General features: G+C 34.8%; 1 protein-coding gene across 1 annotated transcript in view; it reads left to right on the top strand.

The window, feature by feature from the left end:
* Positions 1 to 12,750, top strand: part of LOC128983226 (tolloid-like protein 2) — an 83,846-nt gene extending 71,096 nt beyond the window's left edge. The window contains exons 12-17 of the mRNA XM_054402448.1: positions 265 to 431; positions 2,326 to 2,512; positions 6,320 to 6,573; positions 9,704 to 9,917; positions 10,462 to 10,712; positions 12,358 to 12,750. Of these exons, the coding sequence (XP_054258423.1) occupies positions 265 to 431; positions 2,326 to 2,512; positions 6,320 to 6,573; positions 9,704 to 9,917; positions 10,462 to 10,712; positions 12,358 to 12,519 (1,235 nt within the window). The 3' untranslated portion in view covers positions 12,520 to 12,750. The remainder of the gene's footprint in view (positions 1 to 264; positions 432 to 2,325; positions 2,513 to 6,319; positions 6,574 to 9,703; positions 9,918 to 10,461; positions 10,713 to 12,357) is intronic.
* Positions 12,751 to 13,951: the final 1,201 nt, after the last annotated feature.

Consider the following 13,951-nt stretch of genomic DNA (forward strand, 5'->3'; position numbering starts at 1 on the left):
AAGGTACTCTGCATCCTACATTAAGTCACTGAGCTGTTCTTCTTTGGAACCAATTAATTCTCTGTTATTTTATGAGTGTGTTCAATCAAAAAAATCGTTTTAATCTATTGAGATTAAAAGTGCTTGCTTCTCCTTCCTTGTCATGATAGACTCATCATAAATGTTACAGCCTTGAGTCTATAAATGGATCCTCTTATTTACCAATTTCTATTGATAGGTATATAAACTTAATTTGTCTTGATGGACACTCTTATGTTTTGCCAGATGCTTGTGGTGGGGTTATAGATGCCTCTAATGGAACCATCACCAGTCCCTCATTCCCAGAACTCTACCCAACCAACAAGATCTGTGTCTGGGAGATCATTGCTCCTCCTCAGTACCGCATCACCCTCAACTTCACCCACTTTGATCTTGAAGGAAACAATGTAAGTGTTTTCTTTATAAAAAAATTACTTTGCTTAATGATAGGGATAGTTTGATTACCTCTTTCAAACTAATCCAGGTATTTAGAAAAAAAACATAAGGGGTCTCAGCTGCCCTTGTTCATTGGGTTTTTGATATGATCGGAGGGCTGTCTGAAAATAATAGTTTCCATCAAACTCAAGTCGCAGCTAAGTCAGCTTTTCATAACTGCCACCACAAGTTATGTGCCCCCCTAATCAACCCCCTACTGTCCCCTGCCTGTACTATGTGCAAAGGCCTGGTTTTAATACTATTTTTTTTACAACTATTATAGCCAGTTTTTTTCTATATGACTAAGAGTCTGGTCAGAGTTGCCAATTGAGGGGAAATTGACACTACTGCCATAGACTAATCTTCTTCTGCAAATAAATTTATGTGAGGAAGCTACCCCTATTCGAATTAATTGCTAACTGATAGGAATGTATGGAGAAAAAGTATTTTAGATATACGTAGGTAAGAGTGGCTTAGGAAGTTTCCATGGAAGAGGGTCATACAAATTTGCAAGGTATAGGTTGACTGTGGGGCCCATTAGTTCCCATTGAGACAGTCACAAAATGTTAAACTTTGCTTGCAGATCGGCAGAGTTGTAAAGACCAGTGAGACATCCCCAGTCAGTTTAGTAATCTCTGTTCAGTTATATACACAGTAATTCCCACACAAAATTTCTTTATCCTGCCACTGACTCTAATTATACTTACGAATGACATACACACTGTAGAAACTTGTGAAAATCATGTATATTTTATTTTTTTAATGATTTGGTTTTTTTTGTTTAATTGAGTTTAAGAAATATACATCTAACTAGTATCTGTTTTGTTTCAGCTCTTCCAGGTAAGATTTTTACACAGTTTCAAGTTTCAACATTTCAATTGGTTTGTATCATAGATTACTGTTGCATACATAATGTATTAAAATGTATTTAAATATATTTTACCTAATTAATGCTCATCACATATGTGATTGACTATTCAAAGTTTTACTTAAAATAATGGTCATTTTAGAAATAGGTTTAAAGTTTTAGTGCTAGACTTAACTGCTACCTGCAGGATTATCAGCACATAACACAAATAAAATGGTACGAATAGAATAGTTGTTGAAATAGAATTTCTTATAATTGTGTAGTAGATATTCATTACGTAGATTATGAACTTAAAAAACTACTAAAGAATGTAGTTAGCTAAAGTAAGCTAAAAAAGTGAGTGAGGTAGTATCCTCCATTTAACTGAATTGTGATAGTGGAATATAAGATTGTAAAACAATAAATGGTTGGATATGGACTTTGATTTTTACCTTTTCATGTAGCCTACTATCCATTGTTTCACTTATTCAGAAACTGATGGTACAGTAATAGAATATAGTTAAAATCAAATATACCATATTTAATAATAGCTTCCTTATATCAAAGCTACGCCATAGAAAATATCCCTACAAAATGAACTGTAATTTAAGTCTTTCAAGTGTTTAAAAACATTGACACAAATCCTTTTAAGTCTCTGGAATTGTTTCTATTTATTTTATAAGGACAGTTTGGCTTTGATGACTAAATCTTTGAAGATACTTCTTTAAATATTTACTTTGTTTGTTGTGTCTTTGGTAGCAGCTCAGTTGTAAAGATATTCTAAATACTGTACTTTTTTTACTTTTAGATAGGCTACTGAAGTACACATCTACCTATATGGACGAACTATAGCCAATTCAAAAATAACTTAGTTGTTTTAGTTAAATATTTGTTGTATACAAGAGGAATCAGTAATGAACAGCAATTCACTCTGTCAGTTCAGTTTAAATGAGTTCAACTACATATAGTTTTATTCTGAATAGAATGTCTAGTTATATCAATAGACAGTTATAACACTTGTACAGCAAGAGTGTGAGTACGACAGTGTGGAGGTCCACAGCAAGATGTCTGCAGATGTTCTTCGTCGTCACGGCGTGTTCTGCGGCTCAAGGCTGCCTCCTCTCGTCACTTCTGAAGGCAACTCTCTGCGTATAGAGTTCAGCTCGGACAACTCTGTGCAAAAGTCTGGTTTTGCTGCTGTCTTCTTTACAGGTTAGTACACTGTTAAAGCTATTTTTCCATACACTATACAGTAAGCAGCTGGTTTCTGGTCTCTTTATTGACAGAAAAGTGGGTGTTTACAAAAAGGACTAAGTAGAATATGCTGGAGCCTGGTAAAATCAGCTGGACCCTGATAAATTTACCAAGTAATCCTACTGAGCACTTAAAAAAAACATATGATTTTCTTCTGTTGAACGAAGCTGCCATATAATCATCAACATTAGTTAACTTTGAACTTTTCCTTTTGCAATAGTATTTTGGAAAGGCTAAAAACATTATCTGTGTGAAAAAATTTTGTCATTTTATTTTTTTATTTTTGTATAATCTAAAAAAACATGCAGTGTATATAAAATCAGCATTGTTGTAATAACAAGTTAGTTTTGGCCCAAGGTTATTAAAAGAAAAAGAGGTTGCCTCAGTCGCGCATATGACGTCACCCGCAGACCTGGACCGTGCTGCTTATAATTCACAAAGCTGCCACCTGTCAAATTATTTGTTATTGTTGTTTGTTTTTCATTTATTTATTTGTAAACAGAACCACCATTCTTACTAGGAAAATACGTAATTTCTGAGTGTCCACTTCAAACGTTTTTGTGCTAGTTTAGTGCGATTAAGTAACCTTATTCTTTCATGTTTAATTTATTCTGCGTAATATTTTTTATTGTTTAAGTTTATATTTTCATTCTGGTTTATATTTTTTTGTGTTTTATATAATTTGATTGTTACATTTTATCTTTATCAAACTATAGTTTGTTTGAAATGCCTGGTGAGCGATGTGCTGTAGCGGTATGTGATAATAGTCGGGTAAAAACCCGTGATTTACATAGTGACAGGCCTAAAATTGTTTATCACCGTTTTCCTAAGGAAGAAGAACTATGCAAGCAATGGGTCCACTGTTTTAAACGCGTAGATCCATTGAATCCTCGTACTTCAGTAGTTTGTTCTAAACATTTTACTGACAACGATTACGAACGAGATTTAAAAGCGGAACTCTTAAATCTGACACCAAAGAGGAATCTTAAGCCCAGCGCATGTCCATCAATTAAACTTTGTCTAAAATTTCAACATCAAGATTAACAAAGAAGAATCCCTAGTCAAAATATCAAGCATAGATGAAAGTTGCACTGGAAATGGCAGTATATAATAAGTACGATCACTAATCAACACATCTTATCCAGTGAAGTAACTAAGAGATGAGATTAAACTTTTAAAACAAAAAATTGAATTTTTACACGTTCTGGCAATCTACTAAACAACCTAACACCCATATGTTGTATTTGTTGATATAATTTATGCATTTCCAATTTAAAAAATTATTTTTGTATTGCTTTAATAAAATATTTGCTTTAATAACATGTTTATGTAAAGTTTTTTCTGAAAACCAGTAGAAAAGTAGTTATAGGCTACATTACAAAGAGAGCTGTTTCTCATCCAAATGCAAAAATAATATGTGGTGTAATAGAGTGAAGGAGAATGCGGCGATCAGATCGGCAGATAATGTCACACTCCCGCCCGCTAGCTTACTTTTACATGCTTTTACTTAACCGCACGGACCTTACACAAAAACAAATAACAACAATAACAAAGAATTTGACAGGTGACAGCTTTGTGAATTAAAAGCAGCACCGTCCGGGTCGGCGGCTGACGTCATACGTGCGACTGAGGCAACCTCTTTTTCTTTTAATAACCTTGGTTTTGGCCTACTGTAAAACAGTGGTACTACTTCTAGAAAATTATTCCTCGTCTTAAAAGTTTACTAGTGAACCTGTGCGGCTCAATGCCCCGCAAAAATATATGAATTTAGAAAACAAATTCATCGTGTTATATATTGGCTCGTCGTAAATTAAATACAGTAATAATAAAGCATTAGAAGGGAAGAGGAATCCAGCCATTTTCTAGCTGTATGCGTATTATATTTAGCAAATTAATAAGTGTCCAAGTTTAAGTATGTTACAGGGTAGTTATTTTTTTAAGATTTTTAAAAACACATTTAACAAAACATTTTATCATATCAAACCAATAGGCAGTGAATGTAGCATATACCTATGTAGCATATTTTGAGGGTCATAAAATGCTGCTTGAAGAAAACACTTTTAAAAATAAACACTAAAAAACAATATTTTTTCACAAAAGCACTTCCATAAATACTACGATTTCAGTCTTAAAGTTAACTTCAGGAATATTACCCTGGTCAGAATTTTCCGTAATGAATATGCTTATCCTACTATTAAAAGATGTAGCCTTACTTAAAACAACATATACAGTATATAGTTGCTCGTGACTGAAATTGGTCTGGCTAAGAACATTGCTGCTCTTTAATTAAAGTGCTTGTGCTGCAAATGCCAAAGATAACAGAAATTAGCATCTTTCCATTTTAAAAGGTAACTTTGTTTCAGACGGGCAATTTTTTATCCTCGAAATCAAAATATTTCCTTCTCACTTGTTCCATGTCAGGACTTTACATTCTACTTTACATTGTTGTTAACCGTTCTAATCACATGAAGCCTTGTGAGATTAATGAGGTCCTTTTTGATGTATTAATATCAATAAAACCACTGCCTCCTTTTATTAGTATAATCCGTGTCTTGGCAATCCACTGGCCTCTATATTTAAAAACTCAGTTGGATTTTCTAGATGGGTGCCTCTGCCTTCGACTGTTTTCGAGGACCCACTCTTCCCCTTGGCATACTGACAATTAATTACCTAACTTGTAAAGTTCATGTAGTAATTAATTAATACTGTTAGTTTATAAAGAAAATTAGATAAAAGGTACTTGGCTTGGTGCTTTCATAACTGCAAACTCAAAATACACCCACAAGTAAAAAAGAATCAAGTTATTGGTTAAAAAATACTATGTTTGTGTAAAAACATTATTCACATGAAGTAGATGATTTGTTTGATTTCTCGATCAGCTGTTTCGTTTCTAATGAATTAATAATGTCAAAGATTTGTGATTTTAAATACATCAATTAATTATTACAGTAAAGTTTTCTAAATATGGTAACTTATTCTCAACAAAATTTTACTATTCCCGGCATGAAAATAAAGTAGTGAGATCCATTATGATTCAAGTTTAAGGCACACAATCCTTGATTGAAATGTAGTATACATTAACAGTCATAATACACAGCAATTATTATGTAGTAGACTTTGACTATTTTCAAGTAACAAACATATGTTTCTGTAAATAAAAATTATCTCCCTTGTTATCCTTATGGAGAAATACGAAACTTTAAAGGGCCCCAGGGCCTCACTCTCTAATTATTTCCTTAAAAAGAAGGTTTCCTGCACAACTTCACGTTACGCTCTTTCCAACGACACCAAAAACATGTCAATCGGTTCAGTAGTTTCGGAGGAGTAATTGTCACAAAAATCGTGCTTGCGTATTAAATAAGTATAGATTATTTACCACTGCAGTAGATGTATTTCTTATTACACCAATAAATTACTTTGATCAAACCACCAATAATAATCCAATCCCACATATATGACACAATGTCATTCATAAGTCCCCAACACTGCTTCTGATCTCCGCTACAAAAACCCCATTAATTGCACTTGTTGACTAGATTTTTGTTTAAATATCTGCCAGTGGTGTCTAAAATTATACTGGCCTAAGCTTAGTGGTAGCAATACATTTTTACTCTTCAGATATATAAACAGAGGTACTACAACCTCTAGGCAAGATGATATCCCATTGCAACTGGATCAGAGCAGTTTGTAGCAAGTGTCAAAGAACATTACAATGTTGTACTCAGTAGTTACAAAACGTTAATTTATCTGTTGATCTGTCATCAGATATGGATGAGTGTGCGACAGACAATGGAGGATGTCAACACGAGTGCCGCAACACCATTGGTTCATACTCGTGCTGGTGCCACAACGGGTTCACTCTCCATGAGAACGGCCACGACTGCAAGGAGGGAGGCTGCAAGTACGAGCTGACTGCCCCGGTGGGAACCGTGTCTTCTCCTAACTACCCTGACTACTACCCCAGCCGCAAGGATTGTGTCTGGCACTTTACTACCACGCCTGGCCACAGAATTAAACTGGTAACATAAAAATTATTGTTTAATAATTTACATAAATATTTAATAGGTTATTCGTCAAGTATTTATAACCGTGAAAATGTACAATATTCCCACTAACGTTCTTATCATGTCATATCCAGTGCCGGATTCAGGGTACTTGCAGCCCTGGGCAAAACTAACCCGAGCATCCCTTGCCCCTTAGGTGAAACAGATCGCGTCAAAGTAAAGAATATCTACCTGAGATGTTGTCATCATTGCTACCCGCGATCGATGAAAATCAAATGTGATGAAGGACACATCATCATCGCCACCTGCAAGCGAGGCAAATTATTAGTTTTAGAAGATAAAAATTCAATTTTTGTCTTGTACAAAACGCTGCGGCTTAGTCAGCCAAGTGGCAAATCTGGCACAGGTCTCCATTTTTACCTGAGAAGTAGTTCTAACATAGCAGATATTATGAGTACAAAGCAAGACATTTCTTCAATTTAAATGCATTGATAAACATTCTATTTATGCTCAAATTTAGGAGTACATTAAGTTTGTTAAAATTTCATTTAGGTGTGGTTTTGATGATGTACCAAATCTTATTGATTTATCTGTTGTCATTTAGAAAATATTAAGCCGGTGCGGGGATTAATATACACCCTGTTTATATACATAGATAGATAGATAGATATAGTCATATAAAAAAAATTGAACAAATAGTGTTTATGGCCTCTGAGGACATCAAAATGAAAAAGTAAATCCGTCCCGGGCTCAAGTCTTACAATGAGACCTACGGTAATAGCATTAATAGCTACTTCCCTATAAGGAAATTCGCTAAAACATAGTTGTGCTATTCCCGTCATATGCTGACGTCACCCAGATTGCAAACAAAAATCACCTGATTGTATTGCCATATAAGTATATACTAGTTTACATGTTGCTCGAAATCGAGCAATTGCAAATAAGTACTGGAGTGTTTTATAAACAAATAACTTTAAAAACGGTACTTCAGTATTAAACGGAGGCCACATTTTGTCAGCGCGCTGCGGCGGTTATGTTAGGTTGGGTTACCGTAAATATTATGTGTGTAGGACTTTCCTCGCTTCGTTATGAATCGAACGATACTTTCTATTATGATAACCCAACCTAACATAACCGCCGCAGTGCGCTGACAAAATGTGGCCTCCGTTTAATACTGAAGTACCTTAAAAACTAATAACAGTCATAATTTCCGATGATTTTAAAACAGTCAACTAAAAGATTATTAACTAAAGGAAATACTCAAAATTTACGTAACATTCCTATTCCAGTTTAAAGGGTTAATTTATAACAATCAAACTGCCCATGGATGGGAAAAGGTAAGCTTAACAATTTAAGTCAACTTAAAAAGGCTGTCAGCTTTTATAAAATACCGTACCTAAAACATTTAGCCAATTTGTAGACAATAAGGTGTAGGCTACTTTAAACTCTACAGGACAGAGTTAGGCAAAAACTGGCAGAACTCTGATATGGTGTTATTTATCACAGGCTTACTCATATGCCAAATCCTTAAAATAAAAATTCTATAATTAATAACTTATATCATTAAACACAAACCAACATCCAAAACTATACACATTTTTGATACAACATAGATAATTTACACATTGGCTGTTAGCGAATTTCCCTAAAGGGAAGTAGCTATTACCGTAGGTGGCACGGTAAGACCTAGACCCGGGACCTATTTACTTTTTCATTTTGATGTCCCCAGAGGCCAAAAACACCATTCGTTCAAATTTTTATATATGTATATATATATATATATATATTGACATATATATATATATATATTGACATATATATATATATATATACGTCCGTGAACGCGATAACTTGAGTAATTTTTGTCCGATTTTGATGAAATTTGGTTTAAAGGTGTAAAGCGGGATAAACTTGAATGAGTTCGCTAACCAGCACGATCGGACCATGGGAACGGGGCTTTACGGGGGGTTTTATGGGGTAAAAATTTGTTTTTCTCACTTTTGACCCTCAAAACACAAAACTTCCCGATTTCTCTTTAGACCTTTTTAAAGAGCTTAAAAAAACAAATAATTTAGTATATAAAAGTATTTTTGTTCGATTATTAGTAACGAAGAAAATTAAAAAAATTGTAAATTTAAAATTCCCATGTTATTCTTATGGAGAATATTGTCAAATGTTGTAGTTTGCTTGTTTATGGATATATTTTGATCAAACTTGGCAAATTTATTTATTTTGTACTAAGCTATCAATATTTTACTCAAAAACACACTTTATTAGTTTCCTTGTAGCAGCAAACCTAGGTACTCGTTAAACCTAATGTTATTAAAATATATTTAACTGAAAATCAATTCATTTCAGACAAATGGAAATTCGCTTAGTCGGCAGGTTTGCTGCGGCGGGGGTATTTACAATTAACATATGTTCTCCTTCTCACTTTTAATTTTTCTTCGCAACGGGAAAAATCTGTTTCATAATCATTGAAATAGATTTATAATAAATAATCCATCATTAAGTTTAAGATTAAATAAACCTACCACATATAGTTGTTTTATTTTTTTGGATCAGCTGTCTGAAATTGTGAAATAGGCATTTGACAGTTCTGGTTGTTTACATTTAAATGTCAAAGCAAATGTAAACATTGTGAATTTTCTCATGCTTCCATGGAGACCAATTATTAAGTGAGGTTTAATTTCTGACAACAGCTGGAGATTCAAAACAATGTTTGTTTCCCATGTTAATCTTATGGAGAAATACGAAACTTTAAAGGGCCCCAGGGCCTCACTCTCTAATTATTTACCTAAAAAGAAAGTTTCCTGCACAACTTCATGTTACGCTCTTTCCAATGACACCAAAAACATGTCAATCGGTTCAGTAGTTTCGGAGGAGTAATTGTCACAAAAATCCTGCTTGCGTATTAAATAAGTATAGATTTGTTTTGATTTGATTGTTATTGTTTTTATAATTTTTTTCTAAATTGTGAAATGGTGTTTGCAATCTAGGTGAGGTCAGCATATGACGGGAATAGCACACCTATTATTTTCCCTTCCACCATGGAGAACAATACTAATATTTTTGTGATGAGGTGAAGGGTGAAGAAAGTTACTCATATTTTTATGTAAGCACTGAGGTTTCATTTGGATTACAGTTGTTCACGGAGTTTGAGATGGAGCCTCATCAGGAATGTGCGTATGATCACATTGTGTTGTATGATGGAGACTCGACTGACTCTCATATCCTGGGTCGCTTCTGTGGCTCCAAGGTCCCTCACCCCATCATAGCCACCACCAACCAGATGTTTATGGTGTTCAAGTCTGATGCATCTGTACAGCGCAAGGGCTTTGTAGCCACTCATACCACAGGTGCTAATACAACTACCTATAGCCTACCTACTTGAACATATCATTCAATACCAAAACCCTCAACTATTATTTAAATGAGATGTGGTAAAATATGCTGTTGAATGACATCATTTGGATCTATTTGAAGGATTACTACAGGATTCTTTTTTATGACATATAAATTTCTTATTGACCCTGGTCTAAGGATCTGTACAAAGTCTCCAGAAGACACTAATTTATTACCAGGTTAGTCAATGAGGATGCATTTGGCAGAATACTCAACAAACAGTATGATTCTTTTTACCATACATTGGGATCAGTTTTGTGTTACTCTACCTACAAAGAGAAAAGTCAAAACTATCAAAAAGACAGATAATTGTCACATCTAAAGGGCAGTCCTTTAGACATTTTTGTAACAAACCTTCATCTTCCCCTATCTACTTGTATGAATCAACAACAGAGTGCAACTGGTATTTAGTTATAATGCCTTTCAGCAAGAGATAAAATGTTAATCCAATTCACTATTGCTCAAATTTGAAATTAACCATAATGATTATGGTTTCAGTGTGTGGAGGTCACTTGCAAGCTACAAGTCGAGTGAAGCATTTGTACTCCCATTCCAAGTATGGAGACCACAACTACGAGAATCGGGCGGACTGTGATTGGTCCATCGAGGCTCCTCCAGGCAAGAATGTTCATCTGACGTTCCTCACATTTGAGGTGGAGGATGAGCAGGACTGTGGTTACGACTTTGTGGAGGTCTACAGTGGTCTAGACGCTAGTGGACCCTCCTACGGTCGTTTCTGTGGCAACTCTGTGAGTAAACATGTCCACCCATGTAGCACAGATGGCTGGGCCAACGTTGGTAAATTGTGGAGCCACACAGTTGGCCAACGGTAGAAATGTCACCTCTTTAAACTGTTTTCCAACCAACCATTGTCCAACAATGGCCCATCCATCCAAAAATACTGATGGCCAACTAACCATAACACAACTGATATCGAACCAACCGTTTTATTTCACACAAAATAAAAAGATTTAGTATGAAAAGCATAATTATTAGTTGAGTAAATTGATTAAATAGTTCATAAAAACAAATTTTGAAAAAAGCTAGAACAAAATTTTTTGGCCCAGACGGGTCTCGAATCCGGGTCCTCCGATTTATGAGCCTCTTACCTGGGTGAGGTTCATAATGTCCAAATTTTACAAACTCCAACATCTAAAATATTAAATAAACAGTGCGTTTCATAACCTCCAAATTTCATAAACTCCAAAACTATAACTTTAAAATAAGCACCGTTTCACAATGTCCAAATTTCACAAACTCCAACGTTTAAATATCAAATAAACAGAGCGGTTCATAACCTCCAAGTTTCATAAGCTCCAACGGTACAGTCTCTGCCAGAAGTCGCTGCAGAGGTTGCCTTACTCCTACCTTAACTACCTTTTGGGGGGAGTTAGAGAGGATACTGGTATTTGAATATAGATTATTTAATTACCGTTAGATTATTAATGCTATTATAATTGACTGTTATATGATTAATTACTCTTTCCCCTTAAATTGTTGCAAATATGTTAAAGAATATTTTAATTTGAAAAATATTTGCATTATTATAATTATGTTGTGAAAGCTAGATCCAGAGAATGAAAGTCGTGTAAACTCAACTATGGACCATCGTTGGTCCAACAAAAGTATCTTTTGTTGGTCCAACGGAGTGAAAAACGGTTGGACAACGGTTGGCTTGATGTATGATACCCAGCATTGCATATTAATGTAGGCTATTTCATTAACAATGAACCAATGTTGGTCCACAGTTGTAAATATTGGTTGGCCTAACTACGAGATATACAGTTGGACAACGGTTGGTTGGTTGTGGAAGCTCCAACCAACCATCGACCAACTGTCCCACAGTTGGCCAACGTTGGCCCAACCATCTGTGCTACATGGGCAGAGATCCTACACAACACACAAATGTTGCCTTTCAACAACTTCCTTTAGAGACTTAACATGTATTACCATTTACTTTTGGATATTAAAGTAGACATATCCTACCCATATGGACCAACTCAAGCAAATCTTTCATTCAAATATAATGCAGATGAAAGAGCCCTTTGGCCACTTACATCAGAAAGAGTTATTAAAATTCCATTATCTCTCGTAGATCTCGACAGAGATAGCATTTTTTTAAATTTTCCATCTATTGTAAAAACATATATTTTACAGTATTTGACTTCCTAATGTGGTAACGTAACTCCTAACCTCAAAATCTGAGCCACCTATATGTTATTTATCCGAGATTCTCTTGTTCCCAACAACATCAGTTATTTGGGAGAGTACTGTAAAAATGTTTGCAATTGAAGAGCTACAGTCAGTTTTGTCACATATCCTCTCTACATTATGGAAGTTCCCACTATCTAGTTAGCTACAGATCTCAGATGAAGATGTGACTTCTGATTGCAGAATCCAACGGATATAGTATCTGTCAATGAGGCTCTCCTGGTCCGTTTCCACTCGGATGACACAATTGTCAGTAAAGGATTCTCCGCATCTTACAAGGCTGTGGAGCCAATCAACAGCGACGAGACTCCTTACAACTTTCACGATGAAGATGACGATTTCTAGATAATACATATCTATCTCAGTGTTCAAACTATCTCAAAGGGATGAAGAAGGCTTTTAAGATAGCAATGTTATTATCATAACCTAATGTGGAAAAGTAAATCTTCCAAACACAAACCTAATCTACAAGGTGAACTCCTTGTGAGACCTTATAATATTTTCTGTATACCTTTAACAATAACCAGACTGCCCCTGGACATCATAGACTAACTTATTTGAAGTTAAAGTTTTTTTCCTTTAAAAATAGCACTAGTAAAATGTAAGTGGCTTATTTTAAGCCTGATGGGACAACATTTTAGCACAATACTAGTGTGTTCTTATAATGATTTTACTAATGTGCCGTTCTTCAAAAGTTTGAATTTATAAAAAATTAAGATATGATTATTTTAGTGTTATACAGCGTGGAAACCAGCTAGAACAATAATGGATAAAGTAAGCAGCACTAAATTAGTCTCAAATTTGAACTAGATAACGTGGCTGCGATTAGAGCTCATTGGAAACAATAATTTACTGACAACGCTTGTACCTTGTATAACATTTTCATGGTAAACAGAAACGCCTTGTTACGTCAGATTTAAAAAATTAAATAACCTTTTAAAAGTTTTTAGAATCTTGAACTTAACATTTGTTACCAGCAGCACCAATACCAGTTAATGGGAGGTAGTCTACTACCTCATTTCTACATTTCTTAAGCTAGTATAAATGTAAGAACAAGTACAAAAGGGTAATCACTTAAGTTAAAATTAATCTTGTTTGGTAGAGAATGTGTTTGTAGGGTTAAAAATAATACCCCAATTTTAAAAAGCTGTATTTAATCAAAATAAAACAGAAGATTCTTTTGTTATAAAAGAAAATAAAGAGAATTTAAATATTCTTTTATCATAAAACAGCCAGTTTTCAAACATCTCCGGAAAGCTCTCTTGCAGAAATAAGGACTAAAATCTTAATTGACTGAAACGGCATAAAGAACCTTCATCTTAGGTACCGTATGTGTAGTGTAGGCTCAGCTCTTTTCTGCGGACTCTCAGCACCCCAAATATGCACATTCTGATGGTTGACTTTCGAGGAAGAATGAACAGTTTTTATCCATAAAAACAACGTTTGAAATAAAGTATATGTCTCTTTCTACTGAGAGTGTGCAACGCTATTTTTTTCAACTCTGTTTATGCCCACCTCTACTATATTATAATTTCTAAAGTATTTTTTGTGGGTAGGCATATGTACCAACCATTCTATGTATATTTAAGAATTCTATTACAGGTTTCAATAAATGGCTATGTTGTGTCAAATTTGTTACCGAAAGGAAACGGTTTATATATCAGTTTTGATTCGGTTCTTTACCAATGGGCGTATTTTCTGTTGTATCCCAGTGCCGGATTTAGGGTACTTACGGCCCTAGGCCAAATTAGTTGAGCGGCCCTCCCCCCCCCCCCCC

This window comes from Macrosteles quadrilineatus, unplaced genomic scaffold, assembly GCF_028750875.1.
Source record: "Macrosteles quadrilineatus isolate MER2022 unplaced genomic scaffold, UCM_ALF_1.0 Scaffold_1__1_contigs__length_201487025, whole genome shotgun sequence".
Taxonomy (NCBI): domain Eukaryota; kingdom Metazoa; phylum Arthropoda; class Insecta; order Hemiptera; family Cicadellidae; genus Macrosteles; species Macrosteles quadrilineatus.